Source organism: Bombus vosnesenskii, unplaced genomic scaffold (assembly GCF_011952255.1).
Source record: "Bombus vosnesenskii isolate JDL3184/JDL3185 unplaced genomic scaffold, Bvos_JDL3184-5_v1.1 scf7180000013295, whole genome shotgun sequence".
Classification (NCBI taxonomy): domain Eukaryota; kingdom Metazoa; phylum Arthropoda; class Insecta; order Hymenoptera; family Apidae; genus Bombus; species Bombus vosnesenskii.
In genome coordinates this window covers 8,413,021-8,433,867 of record NW_022882946.1, presented here as the reverse complement: position 1 = coordinate 8,433,867, position 20,847 = coordinate 8,413,021, and the positions used below count along the sequence as shown (strand labels likewise).

General features: G+C 31.8%; 4 protein-coding genes across 11 annotated transcripts; 3 read left to right on the top strand and 1 right to left on the bottom strand.

Moving 5' to 3' along the window:
• Positions 1-225: 225 nt before the first annotated feature.
• On the bottom strand, positions 226-3,687 carry LOC117233470 (EKC/KEOPS complex subunit TP53RK). 2 transcript variants are annotated; one of them, XM_033493818.1, is made up of 4 exons: positions 3,556-3,687; positions 998-1,196; positions 655-918; positions 226-586 (listed from the first exon to the last, which is right to left on the bottom strand). In XM_033493818.1, the coding sequence occupies exons 1-4, from the start codon at positions 3,559-3,561 to the stop codon at positions 333-335; spliced, it is 723 nt and encodes a 240-aa protein (XP_033349709.1). In that variant the 5' UTR covers positions 3,562-3,687; the 3' UTR covers positions 226-332. The 2 variants fall into 2 exon arrangements, with proteins under 2 accessions (XP_033349709.1, XP_033349710.1); XM_033493819.1 differs by lacking the exon at positions 3,556-3,687 and adding an exon at positions 2,422-2,542 and having other exon boundaries at positions 235-586.
• LOC117233469 lies at positions 1,365-5,161 on the top strand. Its single transcript, XM_033493817.1, has 2 exons — positions 1,365-1,882; positions 2,836-5,161. The coding sequence occupies exons 1-2, from the start codon at positions 1,732-1,734 to the stop codon at positions 3,498-3,500; spliced, it is 816 nt and encodes a 271-aa protein (XP_033349708.1). The 5' UTR covers positions 1,365-1,731; the 3' UTR covers positions 3,501-5,161.
• Positions 3,990-20,313, top strand: LOC117233468 (rab11 family-interacting protein 4A). 7 transcript variants are annotated; one of them, XM_033493816.1, is made up of 11 exons: positions 3,990-4,128; positions 7,390-7,499; positions 7,577-7,948; positions 9,593-9,667; positions 11,555-11,593; positions 12,448-12,565; positions 18,601-18,765; positions 18,864-19,233; positions 19,331-19,476; positions 19,587-19,637; positions 19,738-20,313. In XM_033493816.1, exons 3-11 carry the CDS (start codon positions 7,710-7,712, stop codon positions 19,858-19,860), a joined length of 1,326 nt encoding a protein of 441 aa, XP_033349707.1. In that variant the 5' UTR covers positions 3,990-4,128; positions 7,390-7,499; positions 7,577-7,709; the 3' UTR covers positions 19,861-20,313. The 7 variants fall into 7 exon arrangements, with proteins under 7 accessions (XP_033349707.1, XP_033349702.1, XP_033349706.1 ...); XM_033493815.1 differs by having other exon boundaries at positions 4,027-4,311; XM_033493814.1 differs by lacking the exon at positions 3,990-4,128 and adding an exon at positions 6,216-6,923.
• On the top strand, positions 12,572-15,118 carry LOC117233472. Its single transcript, XM_033493822.1, has 3 exons — positions 12,572-13,260; positions 14,085-14,641; positions 14,752-15,118. Exons 1-2 carry the CDS (start codon positions 12,898-12,900, stop codon positions 14,361-14,363), a joined length of 642 nt encoding a protein of 213 aa, XP_033349713.1. The 5' UTR covers positions 12,572-12,897; the 3' UTR covers positions 14,364-14,641; positions 14,752-15,118.
• Positions 20,314-20,847: the final 534 nt, after the last annotated feature.

Below are 20,847 nucleotides of genomic sequence, written 5' to 3'. Positions count from 1 at the left end.
CACAAGGCTATTATATAAAAAATCAATTTGAAATGTTAATATAACTGTGTATATGTTAAATTTGATTAATAACAATTTATTAGAACATTTTTCTGAGAAGTAAATGACACTGATGGAAAAAAATGTCTATACCTATAAAGTTATTAATGTTCAAGTAAAAATAATAAATCAGAACTAATTAATATATAATCTTAAAATTATAGTTTAAAAATAAAACAGTACAGCTCAAATTTCATATAAGGTGGTTTATTTAAGGTATATTTAACATGTATAAATTATTGAGAATATGTTAATAAAATGCGTTTAATATATTCATAAAAAATATGTTGAAATTAACCGATCATTAATCGTTTCCGTCCTCGTAATTGTACTTCTTTATATTTAGAAACAATTTCTTTACACTGACTTTTATCTGTTCTGTTGTAATGTTTCTGATAAATCTCAAATATCTTTGAAAACAAAAGAGGTACTTCTGAATGTGCACTTAGTAATGATCGTTCAAGAACGTACAAGTCAACTGCTTTATCTTCTACGTTCGCTTCTATACGAGCCAAACCAAAATCTATTATAACAAAATTGTTCGCAACTAGAAGATAAAAAAAAGAAATAAATATTATATCATTAAAGTGATCTTATGACATTAAAATGGTATACCATATTTTCCAATGTGATCTTCATCAATATTTTTCAAAAGTACGTTTGAGGTAGTCATGTCTCCGTGAATTATATTTTTCGAATGTAATTTAGCAATAATTGTTCCAAGTCCTTGCGCTATAAAGTTTAATAAACGATCATCATTTGTTTCTTTTGAAATTTTTTCATCGATAAAATCTTTTAGTATTATTGCATCTTGTATATATTCCATATAAATACACCGCCGCTCTAAATTTGCCAAATATATAGCTGGTGTTGCAATCCCTTAAAAAAAGTAAAATCTTAGAAAAAAGATATGTTTTGTCAAATTATTTTGACAGTAATGATATTCGTATTATTTTACCTGCGGCTTTAGCACGAATTATAGCACGGCATTCAGCTTTTATTCGATCTTTTGTGAGACGCTTATCTAGATCAGCATGTCTATATTTTTTTTCGAATCTCTCTTTGATTAACATTAGTTTACCTAAATAAATACCCTTATACACACGTGCCTCGGCACCTTGTGCTATTAATTCGAAATCATTCATATTATTCAACATCTGAAATATGTATACAAAAATATGGATCTCGCATACGTATACGTTCTAATCATGTTATTTTTTAGTATCATTTTATGAATTATATGAGTCATTTCATTAAATCAAAAAAAATAATATATAACTGCATTCTTTTACTAAATTCACTTTCTATGATTACAAAGTTATACTGTCACATTATTGATATAAAGAATACTTATTATATTTGGAATGTTATTCAAACTGAAAACAATATCTAATAACCCGTAATTAAAAAATGTTCACGTGACTAATGTTGTAAATTTTTATATGTAATAGAAAATCAAATAGCAAGTTGCTATTCGTGAGAAGGGAAGATGAAGTTATTCGCGCTAGCAAGGGCAAGATGAGGGCAAAACGCGAATCGATCGTTACCCGAGAGCGTCCTGCGCGCTAATCGCTATCCCAGCGCTAGTATTCGCCTGTACTTTGTTCCTATCGGATTGACAAGCTAATACTGTGCTTTCTTGCCTTGTTCAAATTACAGAAAAACGCTTTTTCATATACCTAACTGGCAAAAATGAGAGACGAGGTGAAGATGGACGCGAATCGGCTAATCGCCGAAGTTTATAAGCGGCCAGCGCTTTGGAACCAAAGGCATATCTCTTATCACAATCGCGAGGTGACGAACCGCGTTTGGATGGAGATTGCATCGATATTCAAATTGCCCAGTAGGTGCATTGATGAAATCGTTTTTCAATCATATGTTATTCCCGCGCACATTTTTATCATTCATTCAAACTATCAGCAAAATTTTTAGTCTCATTTTTAGCATAATATCGTTCTAAGTGTGAACTGTTAATATTATTGATACAATAAAATAATTACTAAATTATTTATTTTCTTAACTGAGAACAATGTTTTTGTTATAATCATTACATATTTATGCAATAATCTAAATTTTACAACGGCGTGTAAGACCAATAGTACAAATTTTTACTTCTATACAGGAAAGGTTTTTTATATTGTAATTGCCTCAATTAGTGCACAAAATATGTATATACATTTAAACAATGCGATTATTACTTATTTGTGTAGTATAGTATTTTAGTGTACTCGCTAGTACGAATCGCCGTTTAGTTAACCTTACTTTTTCGTAGGGTGACATTACCGGATATATTGTACTTTAAATCAATTTGCATGCTTACTGTTTAATGTATGAACTTTATAATCACATCAAATCTTACTCTATGAACCATTAATAACTTACAATCTATTGTGGTTTGCAGTATTAAAACTCTGGAATATTTAAATCGCAAGTACATACAGACTTCTTAGGTGAAGACGCATGCGTACAAGCAGCCAATAAATTTCGACTATCGTATCTATAAATTACTTTCGTTATATTTAAGATTTTTATGATACAAATATTAATTCATAATTGTATTTTTCAAAAATCATTTATTAATATAATTTTACGTATATAATTTTATATGCGAATCGTAAAGTGTAATGTTCATAGAATAAGATAATTTTTTAACTCAATTAAAATTACATAATCTAATTAAATTAACGCAAAGCTGATTAAAGTATTAAAAATATTAATATAAATTATTAAATTAGAATTCTGCAAGTATTTTTATTAGTAAAGTAAATAAAAATACATTGTTCATACATTTTTCAGAACCAGTATTAAAAGCAAAGTGGAAAGGATTACGAGATACTTTCCGGGCGGAGTTAAAAAAGGACCAAGTTTATCGCAAAAGTAAATTTCATCGAAATAGGCCAGTATGGATACATTTTAAAAGTCTGCAATTTTTGAAAGAGCAAATGTTACCCCGTCCTCCAATTTGGGAACGAAGTAATTCTTGTCAAGATGATGATCGGGTGCCTAGCGAAAGTGAGAGTGATGGAACGCTAATACAGAATGGTTCGTCGGTAACAAATAGGAATATGGACGATCGAAATACAATTGCGAATCATCTACTGTCGATAAATAACGATAACGGATTAAAAATCGACGCTGCCAATCATATAGACGTGAAGCAAGAACCCGAGGAGAATTTTGATAATCTTGAATTTCAGAGCGTCTCTGACAATTTAACGGAAAACGAAATGATGCTACAAAATATTTCTCCTGAACAGGTGCTCATGGGTGACAATGACAATATCCCGGTAGATCCTTTAGAAGGCAACCGTTTCGATGATAATTATTATTTTCTTATGAGTCTCTTGCCTCATATAAGAACACTGTCCGCTGACAAAAGAATGTTACTCAGAATGCAAATGCAAGAGCTGGTTTATAAGGAAGTTTATAAGAAAAATTCGGATGGCGTTACAGCATCATAAAGACAGAGATATTAAAAACGAGTACATATTTTGTAACAGAGATATAAATACTTACATACATGTTTCGTTGGACCCGACTAATTTATCAGAATCGTTTTACATTGTGAAATGAAAAGCAAATTAATTTTTATTTAGAAAAATTAATTAAATAATTAATAGATTGAAAATATGATACAAAGGGTAAAATTATATAGGCTTAAGTTAAACTTGAAATAAGTCAATACTCCGTAGGTTGAGAAATACTGGTGCTTTCTCGTACCTGCGGGTACGACCGTGATGTTTAGTGTGATGTATATAGGTGTAGTAAACGTATTCGTGTATTCACGAACATTCCTGTTTCGTTGCGCATGCGTACCTGCCACGGCTCCTCTTGGCTGATCGTTTCGTTCGTTTTCGCGTTACTGTTACGATTCGGTTGTGCTTTCGTTTAGTTTGCTCGCGATTGCCATAAGACGGTAGTGTTCATGCATCTGTTGCCTCGAACTCGATACTGTGGATTTAACTACGTGTTTTCGTGGACGTACCTGTCTGCACCAGAGATAGTTGCTGTGACGTTTTTTTGTGTGCGTCTATTACCTGATCATGGCTTAGTGTATACAGGTGTTTACTTCAGGTGACAGCTAGAAAGGTGCATCTGCCTCGGATTTTTCATTCTTCTTTATGTTCTATACGTTCCGCATTCAAGCGTACATAATTAACTCATTCACTCCATTGCGACCGATTATTCTAAGTTGAAAAACTTCATCTCGTATACATCAGTGAACATAATTTCTCTGCATTTTTTTGGAATTACCTATCGGTTCGGTTCAAGGTGAGTCAACGAACGAGCAACAATGCAAGGAACATCTTGATGTTTCTTTCTAAAATTCTCACCCTCTGAATACTACAAAAAATACATTATGTGAAATGAATACTAACGGGAACGAAACATCAATTATTTCAATGAATTATGCTAAATCAAATGTAGTATTTTCATTTCATTTTTAAATACCAAAATTTGTATATCATTCCTTTGTAGGTTATCACTAAATAAGTTTTGTGCAATGGTTGATCAATAAATAACGCTACTTAGGTACATTGAAGATAACTATTTAATAGACAGGAAAACGTGATATTTATATTTTCCTTTTTCATTAAGTAACAAATGATATTTTGAATAATATTTCGTATGCAATAACGAATAATTGATAGAAGCGATTTTCGTAATCGCGAAACGTTGAATATCCACGTTAATCATTATGAAGCATATATTTCAGTAAGTTAAGAGAGTTTGTAAAAAAAGAGAACCATATTACTTTCATCAAAGCCTGAATAATGACAAAGTTAACGATACTCCCGTGTCATTATAATTAAGGTTAGAGGTATTATACGCTGAGCGTTAAATATATTCTTCGTCTACACTTTCGAGCTTGCTCTAAATAGCGTACTGGAATCTCCTGGCGATTCGAAACGCATCTACGCATTCCGTTCCGAGTGACAAGTACCTGGAAACCGAGACGCCAGTTATCTCGTGGATAATTTTCGTAACTAGTCGTAATAATGCTAATAAAGATGTTTGTATTCAAAGCAGCACACCGTGTATTCATTTATGTATAGGACAAAAATATAAAAAAATAACAATTATAGAAAATTTCATAAATAAAGTAAATTAAAACAATTTATACGTTTGAACTAATAGTTTCTTAACATGTAACTAAAAGTATTGTGAAAATTTAAGTATAATTATTTAATTATTATACAGTTGCATTGTAGATAAGTAATAATAAAAGACTAATGTCACTAATTTATCTAAACGATTGCAAAATTTATCGATAATATTAGCACATGCATCTAAGAAACCTTCAAAACCTTCGTTACCAAAATGACAATTGAAACAGCGAATCGCAGCAACATATTTGTAAGACGATCTGGAATCACTAAAATCGCGGTGTTATATTACTTATATCGTTTCCTTTTTATAGTATGCAAGGCATTACATGCAGATGGTTTATTTCATATAATTTGTATGATTGAAATTTTGTAATTTTGATAATTTTCATATCAATTTATGGTTGTAATTTTAAATTAGAAAAAAGAAATATTATTATTTTAAATAAATAATGTATTCGGTATTTGGAATAGAATTGCAAAATGCATCTCATTCGAATAACTTGCATTTTTACTAAAAAAGCGAAACACATGTTAGAATAGATATTTTTAAATTAGTATTTGTATTAGTGAAAAGATTCTATTGGTTTTTATATTAGGTGGTAATGACAAAATCCGTAATCACTTAGTTGTCAACCCAATATATAAAGTAAAATGTTTCGGGCTGCTTTTGAAACAGCAATATCCGATGATATCGCGATTATTAAAGTACACTTTTACCGAATGATGTTCCCTTTTGTGATTGTCTCTTTGACTATCTTAATTAGTATGGCTTCATTTTACATGTATAAGGCACACTCAACACGGATATGAAAATCGTTTAAATTAATGACACATGATCGAGTACAAGATAAACTGTAAGATATAAATGATCCATGATTATTTCATTTAATACCGTTAAATTCGTGTTAAGCACTTATATTGTACATATAAATATTATTGAATATTATTTTTTTTGACAAATCAATGAAATTTTTAACATGATATACAATAAACATTATTTCATTGAGCACTTATTTAAAACAAATCTTGATGTTGTAACATAAAATTAATGACAGTCTTTATCTTCTGGTTTTTTCAAATCCTTCAAAAAGATGACTCACCATGGAACGTATGGTTATATTTCTTTTTACTGTCCTCAATCAGTCATTCTCCTATGTTACTGAATACATACACGTTTGTCACAGTCATGTCTGGCATACATTTCTTTTACGAGTCAGTAGAACGAACAGAAAATGCTGTCAGAATTTTCCCTTTTATCTCACGTGCGATCTAACATGAATAACATTTTTTGAATTCTGCTTTCGTTAAAAAAAGGGAAAACAGAAAAAAGATACATATTTCTTGACCTTGAACTATGCAAATATACCTTAATACATTACCTACATACGTAGTACGTATGTATGTAAACACTTAGTTACTTGGATTTTTCTCATGTAGTTGAAGTTTGACTCAGTGTACCATGACTTATTGTTAGTGCGCTCGGTTCTCACGCTTTTGTCGGTCCCTAAGCTGTATTAACGTTGCATATTCATTAAATCACATTCACATAGATTGTAAACTCATTGCTCCGTAAAGTTAGGAGAAGCGTTCTTACCGGTACAAAATATCGTTATCTCCTTCTTCCTTGGAGGAGAAGCTTGCCGTTAGTTCACCGGTCAAGAATGTTAAAAGGATAAAACGAAGATCATGTTACTTTTCATTTCATCTTTTTATTCGCGAACGGTCTTACTCACTTAAGGTCGGACTAGACTGCTTCGGAGAGATATTTTTCAGGTAGCTTAGCCGAATTTATACTTTTGAATGATTCATTTCATGAAAATATTGTTTTCATCCGCGTTTTCCAAAGTGACCAGTAAACAAAATCAATCTCTACTTTGGATGAATTGAACTGTTAAACGTATTCCGGTTGCTATCTTTCACATGTTTCACAGATGATTCATCCACGGTGATCATCCGAAATGTGAAGGTGCAAATTGGTTTTAGCTTCTCAGTGGATTCTCGATAAGCTGTGCAATTAGCTTAGCTTAGGTTTTGATGAAAATTTTTTTGTATAGATGTAATTGAAGCAAATGTTTTCAAATTTAGTGTATTAATCTAGTTTAGCTTAGTTAGCCGTTGAATCCTTAGCTAAGAAGATAAAACGAAGATCGTGTTACATTTCGTGTCATTTTTTCTAGAAGCGATCAGTCTTACTTTCTTGCAGTTCCAGACCGTCTGACTCATTAAGAACGTTTTTCAGTAACGACCGGTTTTACTGGCGAGGTAGTCGGCGATTAAAGGAGCTCGGGCATCCCTCCGTTCTCGTTGTTCATCGAGCTTCGGCTCCAATCTGGCCGATAACGAAGGATGGTAAGCTCCCGTTCGCCCGGTGTAAATGTCTCGCCAGCTAACAGCGTGGCTACATCACGTGTCGTCGTGTCTGACAGTGACGTAGCTCGTGATGGTGACGCCATCTTACCGAGCACCCGCCAATCATATCGCGTGGAGGACGAGGGTGGTCACGTAAACGGAGCTCCTGGTGCCGTCGAATGGAGCCAAAGCGGTCCGCCCTCGCTTTCTATGTCCGTCGACCTGCATAATCTCATCAATCCGAATCTCCAAGACTCCGGGCATTATTCCGCTAGTCTCGAACACGCCGATGCCTCTGCGTCATCCTGTAACGTTAAATCTGCGAAAAATCACGAGGAAGAGGAAAGCTACGAGGCGTTTGGAGCTGTTGAGGGTGACGCTGATGACGGGGTGGAATCACCAGGTGGTAGCAGTTCTGCACCCTCACCCACAGGAAACAATACTGTCAAGTAAGTTCGTTGCCTTCTCTGTTTCTATATATACGTACTACCTGTATATTGATCGTTTTTTTGCGCGATAGTATCGATAGTATCTATACTGGTTTGGAGAGATCGAAGTACATTTTGCGCGCGAACATTTTTAAGTTCGACAAACTTAGATTCCGGACGTGACCTGTAGAGGGTGCATTGGTCGTTAGGCACACGTATATGAATTAATGAAATAATTGTGTTTATAAGTAGACTGCGAATTTTTATATATTTATGGAAAATTGGAAGATGCAAAAATTTGCGAAGTACGTGAAATATGAAAAAGTATGTAAAATATTAAAGGCAAACACACGTTATAATATTTATTAAATGAACCAAATCTCTATTTGGATCTCATTTTTTTAATTATATTGATAAAAAAAATTTGTATAAATGTTTATAGTCTATTTATAATTCAGGTATGCCTGTGAAACTTTTAAAAGAACGATCAGGATAATTAAGGAGATAATTGCATTTTGTGATTTCTGGCAATACTATCTGCGTTTAATTTTGTTCTCTTGTTTGAATCGTTGGAATAATAAATTAATAGAGAACAGTGGTGTATAAAATGTAACAGATACATTCAATTTAGACTCTAATAAAGGAAAGGAAGATTATTTAGTAAAGTATTATTTAGAATAACGACAGGCACATCCTTTTTCTTAAATCTTTAACATGAAGAAATAATATTATAGATATAATAAATATAATACGTTTCTTTATTGAAACGTATCGAATGACATTTTGACATTTGTTTGAAATAACGATCTATATAAATGAAAATTTTTGATAATATAATATTCATATTATATTATGCTTATTTCAAAACTGCTGCACCGAAATGTGTTTGGTTTTCACGTCAGGCACTAAATTATTTGCCTTGCGAAACTGCGTGTACGTATTGTATTTTATACGTCGAAACTTAATACAGCTTTTCTCACATTTTATATGAGTATCATTCGGACAGATCTGTTCTCACGATTAGATCAATGTTTCGCTAGGTGGATGTGATGTGTAGACAAAAAACTTTCACGTAAAAAGAGAAAATAACTGAACATCTTATTATTTTCTGCGTTTTCCGGAATTATTAATACGTATAATTCCTCCTATTTTCTTCCGAACTGTACTGCGTATATTCTGTTACCTTGTATATGTAATCACCTTCGATATAATTATATCAAAGAGTATATAATATCTCGTATAAATATGGTATATATATATACACACACACCATATTTATTTCTTATCATTATTAAAACTGAAACCATCAACAAAATTATAATAATTGGCACAAGAAATTGAAATCTGAGTTTAGAAGGTTTCGAGATGTATGTACGTACGTAAAGCCATTCAATGTTAGTCATAATTGAGATTTATGTGCTTTATCATGACAACGTGATACAATGCACTAATTTATAGATAATGTAGATGGTATACATTTTTGTAAATTGTTAATTTAATACCTTCATTTAACATCGTAAGATGCTTATCTGTTAATTAATGGAATTAATGAAGTGTTTATAGCGTATCTTACTCGTTTATTAGTAAACAATATACATACTATTATTAGGATTTCTAAATACAGCTACAAATATTCTTAAAGCTCCTTTGTTCTGTTTTAATTAGAAATCCAAGAAGCCCCAATTCAACCATAGGAAGGCATTCTTGGCTACGAACGTCACTTAGACGAACTCCTCCGTGGTAAGATTTCTTCACTTTTTTTCTTGCAAAAATTCCAAACGTCTTCCTATTCGGAATTACAAATCCTATAATTCGTATTCTGTTCGTTTTATGAGAATCTTAGTGAAAAAGTTTAATTTACTCAAGTAATTGAGATAGGTTCGTGTCCTATATCTGCTTGAGGCTGCTATTTCAAAAATATTTATCTTTTAAAAATTGTAATATGTATATTATTCAAACAAATAAAAAATTTTTCGAGTATACTGAATTTCAACGTTAAGTATTTCAAATATTCACGCATTTGAAAATAATAATTTTGCATTTGTATTTCTGAATACAAACTTTCAAGTGTTCGGTACAAATAGGTACCTTAACTTTTCAATTCGAGCCTCTAAGTATGCAAAGCAACAGTTATACATAAAAGATAAATTAGGTAAATTATGTCTGCAATAAGTCCTGGTTGGAAGAAAGCTCTTGGAATGTAGCACGAAAGTTAGACGGCATGCAAAAACGAAGTTTACGCGCCGCTGATACTATAATCGTCGTGTGTTAGATTTAATTCGCCGCGGGAGAATTTCCTTCGATTCGAAAGATGGAACAATGACGAGGTTACCGTGCGAAAAATTGCTCTTGTGAAATCGTCTGATAAATTACGGTTGTCTGGTCGTGTTAATAGACCGAGGCAGATAAGAAACTGGTTTAATTCCCAAAGAGAGGTATCCTGGAGTTATCTACAAGAAACTCGTTAAAATTTTTTCCAGGAACATGTCTATAACGATCTGTAGGACATGGCGGAAGTTCTTACCAATAGTACAGTGCTAGGAACAATATTAAGATAACGTACACAATGCTTCTGCATTCTATGTTGCGTCATAAGAATTTTCCTAGATAATATTCACTTTACAAAGACAATTACTCGGTCTGTGTAGTTGTAACTAACAGTACCGTGTTTACAATTTGTTCACTGTTCATCAGTCGTGACATCAGACTTATAAATAAACAAGTTAGTGGTGTTCTTCGTATCTGGTAAAATTGGTCTCGGATGATTTGAACCGACTATTAGGAGAAACGAGGTGGAAGAAAGAAGAAAGCGTTTTCGTGAATTAAACGTTTCTATTTCTACGTTTATTATTGAGTATTAAAGCAGAAAAAGTATAAATAAACAACATATGTGAGTCTTGTCCACGTCTACATATATGGATTGACGAAACTTCTTATGCATAAATTATGTGTTATAATATATACGAAACATTTTGAAATTTCATTATATTGTAATTTCTACATACATTTTCGGATTGGTTTTACATTTTATCAATATAATCACAAAAAGTCGTGGCTCGTGATGGTGTGAATGAAATTTTAAAAAGTTTCATATAATGGACACAATATATTCATAAAAATTGTCTATGATAAGTGTTCAAATACCTTTATGAATCACCGTATGTGGAAAATTACAATTTCAGTTGCACATTGTACGCTTGCCAATTATATCAGAATAGAATCGATCAATTTGTTGTTCATCTTTTATAATTATAGGTAATAAATATATATACTTAATACCTTGTTGGCATCGTTTACTATTTCGTAACTAATTTTGGCCTTCATCTGTTCTATTCGACTATATAGGCATTTGGTTCATTTATAGAAATTGTAATTTGACTGGATTTAGGTATTTACTCGTTTAGCAGACACGATGCTAGTTTACTCGAAAGTTTTATAGGATTCATGATTTTGAAATTGAAATAAATAATTGTAAGATCAGATGTACGTGTTGAAGGGGAGAGTGATTGATAGCTGAAATTCATTAACAGTGTTCTAAGTTAAGTCTAACACTTGTGTAGCGAAAAATTCTATTGCGTAACAATATCTTGGCATATTTTTCACGGTCATGTTATCTTTTTTTTTCAGTTCCGGAAGGAAGAGACTTAGTTCCAATGCATTAGCAAGGTAAGAACAAACCGTTAATTTCATATTTCGTTTCTTTTTTCTTACGATAACAACATACTATGTGTTACGTAAATCGTTTTTCCTATTTTAACGATAGCTTGAGAACCGCTGTAATTATTTGCTAAACCGATTAACTCCACAAAACAAGAAGTAGAAAGAAAATTAATGAAATTATATAAAAGTAGTGAAGTCGACCCTTTGAACGGTTCAATTAGTAATTAAAATTAAAAAAAAATATAAAATTTACGCGGACGAAACCAGATATTTTGTGTATTCTTGAATTTGTTAAACACGGAAAGGTATCTATAAAAACTAGCAAAAGATATTTTTACGTATTTCATCTCTGGAGTTGGTGAGTTGACGTCACGGGATAACAATAGCAACGATGTAACTCAACAGCGGAGAATTTACAATTCATAGAAAGAACCTTCCAGGGTGTCCTTATTCAACTGATAATTTTCAAGTCGTTCCTTTCACGAAACGCAAAACGACAGACTTTCTAAAGCGTGGGCATTGCCTGCACACGCACTTCCACATCTTATTTCCTTTTACGCTTCCATAAATGCTTCAAATATACGTTTTACTTCGTTATCTATATTTATCCTCTTACGACATTTCATTCTTTTCCAACGGTATCCTGTTTCGAAAATGTGATTATATTGCTAATATCGTATTCAATCGTATCGTAATTTCGTATCGTAATTTCATTATCGTATTCAAAATATCGAACGTTTATGGTTTTCAGACAAAAAAATTTAATTCAATCGAGTCCAAATTTTAAATAAAATTGAGGTTTCAGTATTTTGCGTTTATTAAAATTTGATATTTGGTTATTCTATTTACTTTTTTTATAGCCAACTTTATCGAAGCGGCAGCTTCAATAGCTCTGGTAGAGGCTCCAACTGTGATCCCGCGGACGATATGTACAGCGATGTCTCCCTTGAGGATGATGTCATTGATCTCAATCATAGAGTAAGTACCATTGTTACCAATTATTAACTTAGATTCGATTTGATACCTAGTAAGTACTACATAGCTTTCCATAATATCACAACACTTCATGTATCTGAAGTTCCTCAGCCAAAGATCAATATCGATATAAAATTTCCTTAGAATATTAATCATGTCAAAATTCATCCATGCGAAATGACGTTTAACCTTATGTTTGTAATTATTTCCAAACAAAATTATCGCTCTTACAGTACAAGAGTAAAATCTAAGATTTTGCCGAATTTGCAGAGAACGTATTTCAAATTTAATGTGTGATGAGAGAAAAGGAATTTTATAAATCATCAGGATCTTAGATGTGTGCTACTATCACACCCTGCCGATCACCACCTCGATCAAGATCTCCAACCGAAAATCCTACAGATGATGTCAGATTCCATCAGCAACATTCACCACATCCACCACCTTATATTTATTATCCGCCGCCTTATCCACATTTGAATCCGTACGGTCCTTATCCGTATCATCCTGGCGCGTTTTATTCACCGCCTTACTGTAACGAGGTATCCCAAGAATCGAAAGGTTCCTCTTGGTTCAGCATTGTGTTACTGGTCTTTTTGTTGCTGTGCGTCGTTAGCATTATTTTCTATCGATCCCTGTCTCGTGATAGTCGGCGAAGATTAAACGCCAGGCTGCCCACCTTAGTGCAACCAGCGCAGGTAAATCTGGCTTCCGGTTGTTGCGTAATTGTAGTTTATTTTTTATTGTCATTTTTCCCCACTAACGTTACGCTAGCGCGATTGTTTTAAAAGCATAAACGCCGGTTAATTACGGATCGTTACAAAATTAAATAGAGAGCGTTCAAAAGAAATGATTCAAGATTTTTGGGTTGTGAAGCACTTACTTATGAATTCTTTCGATTCGAAAGGCAATTCAAATTAGTTACAGCAAAATCATAGTTCCGGTATCATTAATAACTAACTTGCTTCTATTTGTAAAAGGTGTTTGTTTTGTTAAAGGTGTGAAAGTCAGTGAACAATAAAGCAGGAAGATGTGTCTACAATGATAAAGTTGTGCTAATACTAGACATTACAAATAGGAGGAAGTTAGTTCATTGTAATATTGAAACTGACAGTCATTATTGCTTTCACAGGACTGAGTTTTAGATTTATTTCTATATAGATAGATAAATCAATTGTTCTACAAATCTTGAACCCTTTTTCTAGATATTCCACGATTATTTTAACTGTCAATGAGTACAATCATAATCATAAATAATCATAAATGTATAGAGACGTAAATAGTGATAATATTAAAAATGAAAGATAGTGATTGGTGTAAACGATAAACGTAAAGATATTTCCAATTAATTTCGAGTAGATATAATTTAAAAAAATGGAGTGCGTTTTAGAAGATTAATAATAAATAGAGAGCACAAACATTTCTCACATCCAGGATTATAATCGTGGGGACAGGGTCCTTTAAAAAAAACGATTTCCTGACCGGACAACCCCTAAAAACGGTGATCTTTCTGAACCTGTAGACCGCGGACAGAAAAAGGGATGCGAAACAGAATTATCCCGCTGAATTTGTTCTATATTCTGATGTAACTGATCCACTCGATAGAGATTACAATATTATCTGCGATGGATGCGAGGATCGTCAACGTGGAAATCAGCCGGACTGTATATGGGACAGAAGTAGAAATGAAAGTATCATAGAATATTCGTCGGAGAATAAAGTCAATGTTGCTACAGATATATCTGGTACGTCCATGAAAGAAGTTTCCCGATCGGTTGCTACTTGGAACCATGAAAGTTGAATAAAAACAGAAATCAAGTGATCAAGATTTAATAAAAAAAATATCAAATAAGCAATATCGACAAGCGATAAAAATCGAATAATAAAAATAAAAATTCAAGGAATTTAAATTTAATACATATCAAGAAAACTTTCGATGTTTACACCCTTTCTTGGTACTTCACTGTTTACATATTACACATAATACTACAAATTTATAGGCGAACAGATAATAATTACGATAACTAGAGGAAGAAATTGTACAATTACGAGTAAATGAGTGAATTGCATAAGAGTAAGGTAACTCATTTTATTAAGAGGCGTGATGTCTGTACTTGATGTAAATTCAATTGCATGTTTTATCGTGCATCAAATTGTACGTTATTCATAAACCGATATATTTATTACAGGTTTAATACTGCTTCTTAATGAAGACAAATAAGATTCTCGAGTTAGACAAGTGTAATCAAAACACGGAATTAATGAAGTCCGTTAATTCATTGGATAAAACAGAATTCCAGAATTTGTTACTTCTTTATAGTTATTAAAAACAACCATTTACTATGACATTATACATTTGATATAGAAGTGATTTTAGACACTCTGTTAATGTGTATATTTTTATAACATGAACATATAAAATTTATAAAAAATTTTATCGCAACAATAAACCATCTATTGTTATAATAATAGAGTGAAGTAGCGAGGAAAATATTGTTTTGTGGTTTTGTATCGTATTCATTTTTGAACCTCGAATAAAAAATTACACATATTTAACTTTCATAAAAAGATAAATTAGTATGTAGTTTTATGTACTCCGTTATGTAATGCTTACGCGATTTTTAATTGTTCGCGTAAGGAAAACTGAATATATCTTCACGAGAGTAAAAGTAAATTAAAGAGATTTATAGAATAAGTTGGTATAAATGAAACAATTATAGAAACGCGTGAACAATAATGGGGCACAATAAAAAGAACCGTGTTAAGATATTCAATCGAACTAATTAAACTCTTGGTTTTAGAAAACTAAACATAACTACTTCATTAGATGATACGAACGAATAAAGTCATGAATCATGACTCACGATGACTCGTAAAATAAGCATAAAGTTTATTAAAATACATAATAAAATGCATAATACATTTTTTCATCGAATAAACAAATGCAACACTGAGCTCGATAGACAAATACGATCGGCATACGAGATGATAAAATTTATTAGTTGTTATATAAAATCTTTGACGAACTAAATTAGTCAGGTGTTAACAAGTAAAACAGAAACGTAAAAATTAACAAGTTTATCGGAAATTAATTTGAAATAAAGTATGACATGTACTAGATTACAATCTGACGGAATTATTGAGTGGAGAAGTTGGCCTTTTATAAATTTTTTTATTATTCTTGTTGTGATTGGTTATCTCGCATGTACTGTTTATAAGAAATTGAAAGATTCGGGTGGACTTCGGGTTCCAGATTTGATGTAATGAAGACCAAGGATCATGAGATACTTTTCCACTGAAGTATTGATTCCATACGTAAGATTATACACAATCTTATACGAATAAGTTTTAATAGACTCATTCAGTTGATACAACTCTATAAATATAAGAGGTTACAGAAAAAAATTTTCTTTCTGAATTGAATAAACTTATAATATAAACTTATAATATACTACTATCTTCGTTTAAACCTTTGTTCATTTAAAACGTAAATTTTGTAGTCATTTATACATGTATATACGATTTGTTTATAATGATAATGGCCTGTTCATGGAAGTAGCTCTTAGTCACATGTACGATGTTTCACAGATAATTTTGACGTCAAATCTGTTTGATAGTTACACAAACCATGCATCTGTAAAATGATCTGGGGCGTACATAGTTTTCTATATTTATTAAAACTATCGCACTACATATGTAAATTAATAATGACATAAATATGCGTTACTAATCGGAGGAATATCATTTACAATTAAAACAAAATGGTTTGTAATATAATACACTATTTACTTAATAGTTTCAAATTCCGATAACTTTAATTCATTATTATATTATTCCTTTTATGAAACTATATACTAAATGAGAAAAACATTTACATTTTCTACTTCATTAGTAGGTAGAAAGAAGCACACAAAATACATTCTATTGGCTTCAATTGGATTTCTAAGGCATGCGTAGGGGTGAGCGAAATTCTGTTCAGTATAACATGCCACGTACGATATGTGTATACATTCAGTGGAGTTAGTCGATACGTAGTATGGAGTTCACAAATAGCCTCTCGGCTACTCCCAGGTTACAGTGGGCGATTGAGACGACCGATTATATTCGAAGTACGCCCAAAGAAACGGATGTGCGCGTAGTGTTGTGCTTCTCTCTGTACATCTTAGATTGTCTTCGTGTTTATTCTCGATATTTACCTATTGTTGTGTACTTGGACACATGAAATTTCGAGGTTAGGTTAGTGACAAGAATTGTTGACCGTAGAAGAGGATGGATAGGGAACCGGCGTGCCTTCACGTCGTTCTAACGGAATAATCTCCTGTATCGGATTAGTCAAAGAGGATGACGAGTCTACCTGACACAGGTGTGACGTGAGAGATCACGAATTAGAATGGATTCGAACAATTACGATGAGCAAACAGACACAGGTGCGATCGAACGTTACGATCGTGATAATCGAATAACTTCCGGGGAGGGGCCGTCTCCTGGACCTGGAGCCGGCCTCGAATATGATTTATGGGAAGGCCAGTTTCAATTTGTCGGACAGCCGTCTTCTCGCGGTAGTCGACTACCTCGTCGTCGTGGTCCTCGGCTTACCGAGCAAGTAAGATAGTATATTGAGATCATCACAGATCATTTTCCACATATGATTTATTCAATTCTTATGAATATTATGATAATGATAACGTAACATTGAATGTAAACTGAACATCAAATGTATCATTAACAATTTTCGGATAGATAAATTTGTTACTTTGTATTCCAAAAGTGATATCTGAAAAAATTTTAAATTATCCTATTGGGCATGATAAATAAAAGATAGTAAATAGAAGTGTATGATAAATAAAAAAACATAGTAAAATATATAAATACTAGTATATGGTCGTATAATATTCCTTAAAATCTTTGGAAATACCGGAAATTTCGGAATCTAAAGTGAAAAATATAATTGGCCGGAAACATTTGCACGGCACTGTAATTCAAACATAGGTATTTTTAGTAACAATTATATTTATGATAATTCATAATTTAATTGAATATCTTTTATAGCATCCATAGTAGCTATGCAGTGCTTATCGTTAGTAATAATTTTTTCTTAATACATTATTGCTACTATAATCGATTAGTAAAAACTGATATACTGATTAATGATAAAATGAAAAATTGATAACATAACAGAAAAGTAGATAACAGCCGTATAGAAAAAATGAATTGGACGTATCAGAATTACGATCTACTCGTTTACTCTCAATTTTTAGTTTAAATGAAGTAATAGTTACGTGAGAATTAGAATGGTAGTTCCTTTGTAGTTGCGATGAACGCGTCTGAGGAATTATTGAAGGGCGAAAGAAGAGGGAGATATGTTCATTCTGTTATACTGTCAATGAACTCCTTACTTCTGTTAATGGAATTTGAATTTTATTTAGCTAATCAACATAATTACGTGACATTAATATAATAATATAATAATAACATTTTTTATAAGGATGGAGATTTTATCGTGTAAAACAGAAATGTCTTTCAGTTTCATAGCAGGGTAAATTTACATTACATGCGCATTTATGTCTGGTATTCTAGAATTGAAGACAGTGGTGCTTATTAAACATATGGTATGAATTAATTATAGATTTGTAAAGAACGTATTGAATTTAAAATGAGATTGTCTGAAACTATTTCTGGTGATTAATACTTAGGTTTCATAACGATATTTAAATTTTGTTATATAAAAATTAGCGTAATATTAATGCAATAAAGCATAATATTAATAGGATTTAATTGTTTCGGCTTGAGAATCACTGGCTGACGAAGTCTATAGTGTGAACGCATACGTGCACAGGGTTTTAAACTCGAAATTATCATCTTTACCTTCAACAGATTAGGTTTCTTTATGTACTTCTATGCTATGTCTTTTGAAAATTATGTTCGTAACTTCGAGCATTAAATCATGTAAAGCACTAATATATAATTAAAGGAATAATTTGAAACAATTATCCAATTAAAAATTAAGTATAATTTTAAAGTATATTGTATTTTTTCAGGTTCAAATGATTCAAGAACAAATGCATGCTTTAGTAGACACTCAATCGGTCGGGGAAGAACGGTATGCTAGGGCAAAACAGGAAAATGCTATGTTGCAAGCACGAATACTAATGTTAGAAGAAGCTGCCAAAGATGCTGAAACGAGGGCTGAAGAAAGACTTCAGGTAACTCATTAATTATAACATTCATTATAATATAGTTGATAATTATTGTGTATATATTATATATTGTAAATTTATAATATGTTATAATTGTATCCTAGGCGGAACAACGAAGACATAGAGAATGGGCAAGCCGTTTAGAACGCGAACGACAATTGCAACTAGAAAATTATGCCATCAAATTGCAAGCGATAGAATTAGAAGGAACTAATTTAAGAGATGAAATAGGTAGGTTACGCGAACAACTCGAAAAGGTTAAGGGAGAGAAAAGTCGGTTAGAAAATGATCTCGAAGAGGCTAGGAGAGAAATAGATACCGTTCGCGAGAGTGAGCGACAAGCCATAAGCCGGGCTAACGAAACTCACTATCAACTTGAAGCTATTAGAGAAGAACTTTCTATGAAAGTCGAAGATCAACAAAAAATAGAGGAATTAATGCAAGAAGTGGCACAACTTCGGGCTCGTAATAAAAGTATGTTTTTGATCAAGATTATTTACGAGTAATTGATTAGGATTGTTCGCGATAATATTATGAAAAATTATACATTCTTTGAATTTTTTCTAATAAGGTTTGGAAGAATCCCGAGATGAATTACAAGCTGCAGCGGCTCTGCAGGCAGGCCGTGAACTTTTAATGTTAAACCCCTGTAATAATTCTACTGAAAAAGGACCTAGCCTTGCTGTAGAATTATTAGCCGGGATGAACCAAGATCAAGTATGTTATACTCGTTATTTTTATAGAAAACATAATTCTTTATCAAATAACTAATATAAATATTTAGTCTCGCACTTTGTTCTCCTTTTTACAATTTGTGTTTTTTACAGATGGACGATCAGCTTCCTGAAGATAATGGTGGACTGTGTAGTATATCTGAAGTATGTACATATTAAGTTATAAATGTGTATATGTATAATTTAAACTTAATTATATCGATTATTACATTATATCATTACAATAATTATTAAATTATTATAGGTAAAACAAGCTTTAAAGGAGCAACAAGAGGTTAATACACAATTAAGGGCATACATTGATGGGATTTTATTGAACATAGTTGAAAACTATCCGCAATTATTAGAAGTGAAACAAACTCATTGAACTATTATACAAATAGACAGTTATTGAATTCAATGTTAATTGTTGAAGGCAGTTGTACATTACTTTGTTGGAACTCTTTATTATTTATAGATTTATACAAGCAACTTTGTCATGGTTATACACAAGTACCATATAGGAAAGCGATTGCCGTCCATGTGAACTTAAAAGTTTAATAACGTGTTATAAATATTGAATTAGCAAATTTTCACTGCCATGTTACTATTTCGGTCATACATTTTTAATATGAAAGGCAGTGAACAAATTAAGAAGTTAAAATATGAAGTAGGAAAACACATGTATAAAACTTAATTAAAAAATTACTGTAAGCTCTATATCGTCCGAATTTAAAAATTCGGGGCCTTGTAACGTTGCCTTTATATAAACGGTATAAAATTATTTTCACAGGAATAGTTAATGTATAACATAAGGTATAATACATTATACATAAAATCACCAAGTTTTTTCTCATAAAAAGATAATATAGTTGCATATTGGTATCATAAAAATTGTGGCGTGTTAACAAAATTTAATATTGAACTAGGTGCAAAATTTAAATACCTTAAAAATGAATGCTGAACGATATTGAGAATGTAATGAAGTGAATATATTTTATTTAAGTTTGAACCTAATTATGAATCCAATAGAACTCAATTTTTGAAAATTAAGAACGACTTTAATCATTTGTTATATTACGCTCAAAATTTTTGAATAAGCCATAATTATAAATTTTGGAATTTGTAACCAAATAATTATCTTTGTAAATCTAAAAATTTTGTAATTGAATAAATTTAATTCGTTTTTATACCTTATTGGGAAAAGAAGATGAAAAGATTATTCATGTCACAATTTTTATAATTATTATTTAAAGAAAATATGACAATTACTAATGAAACTTAATTCAACTATTTTGTACATAATTGTTAGGTAACAAATTTTTTACATAACAAAATATAATAAAAAACAAATTCGAAACTAAACATTAAATGT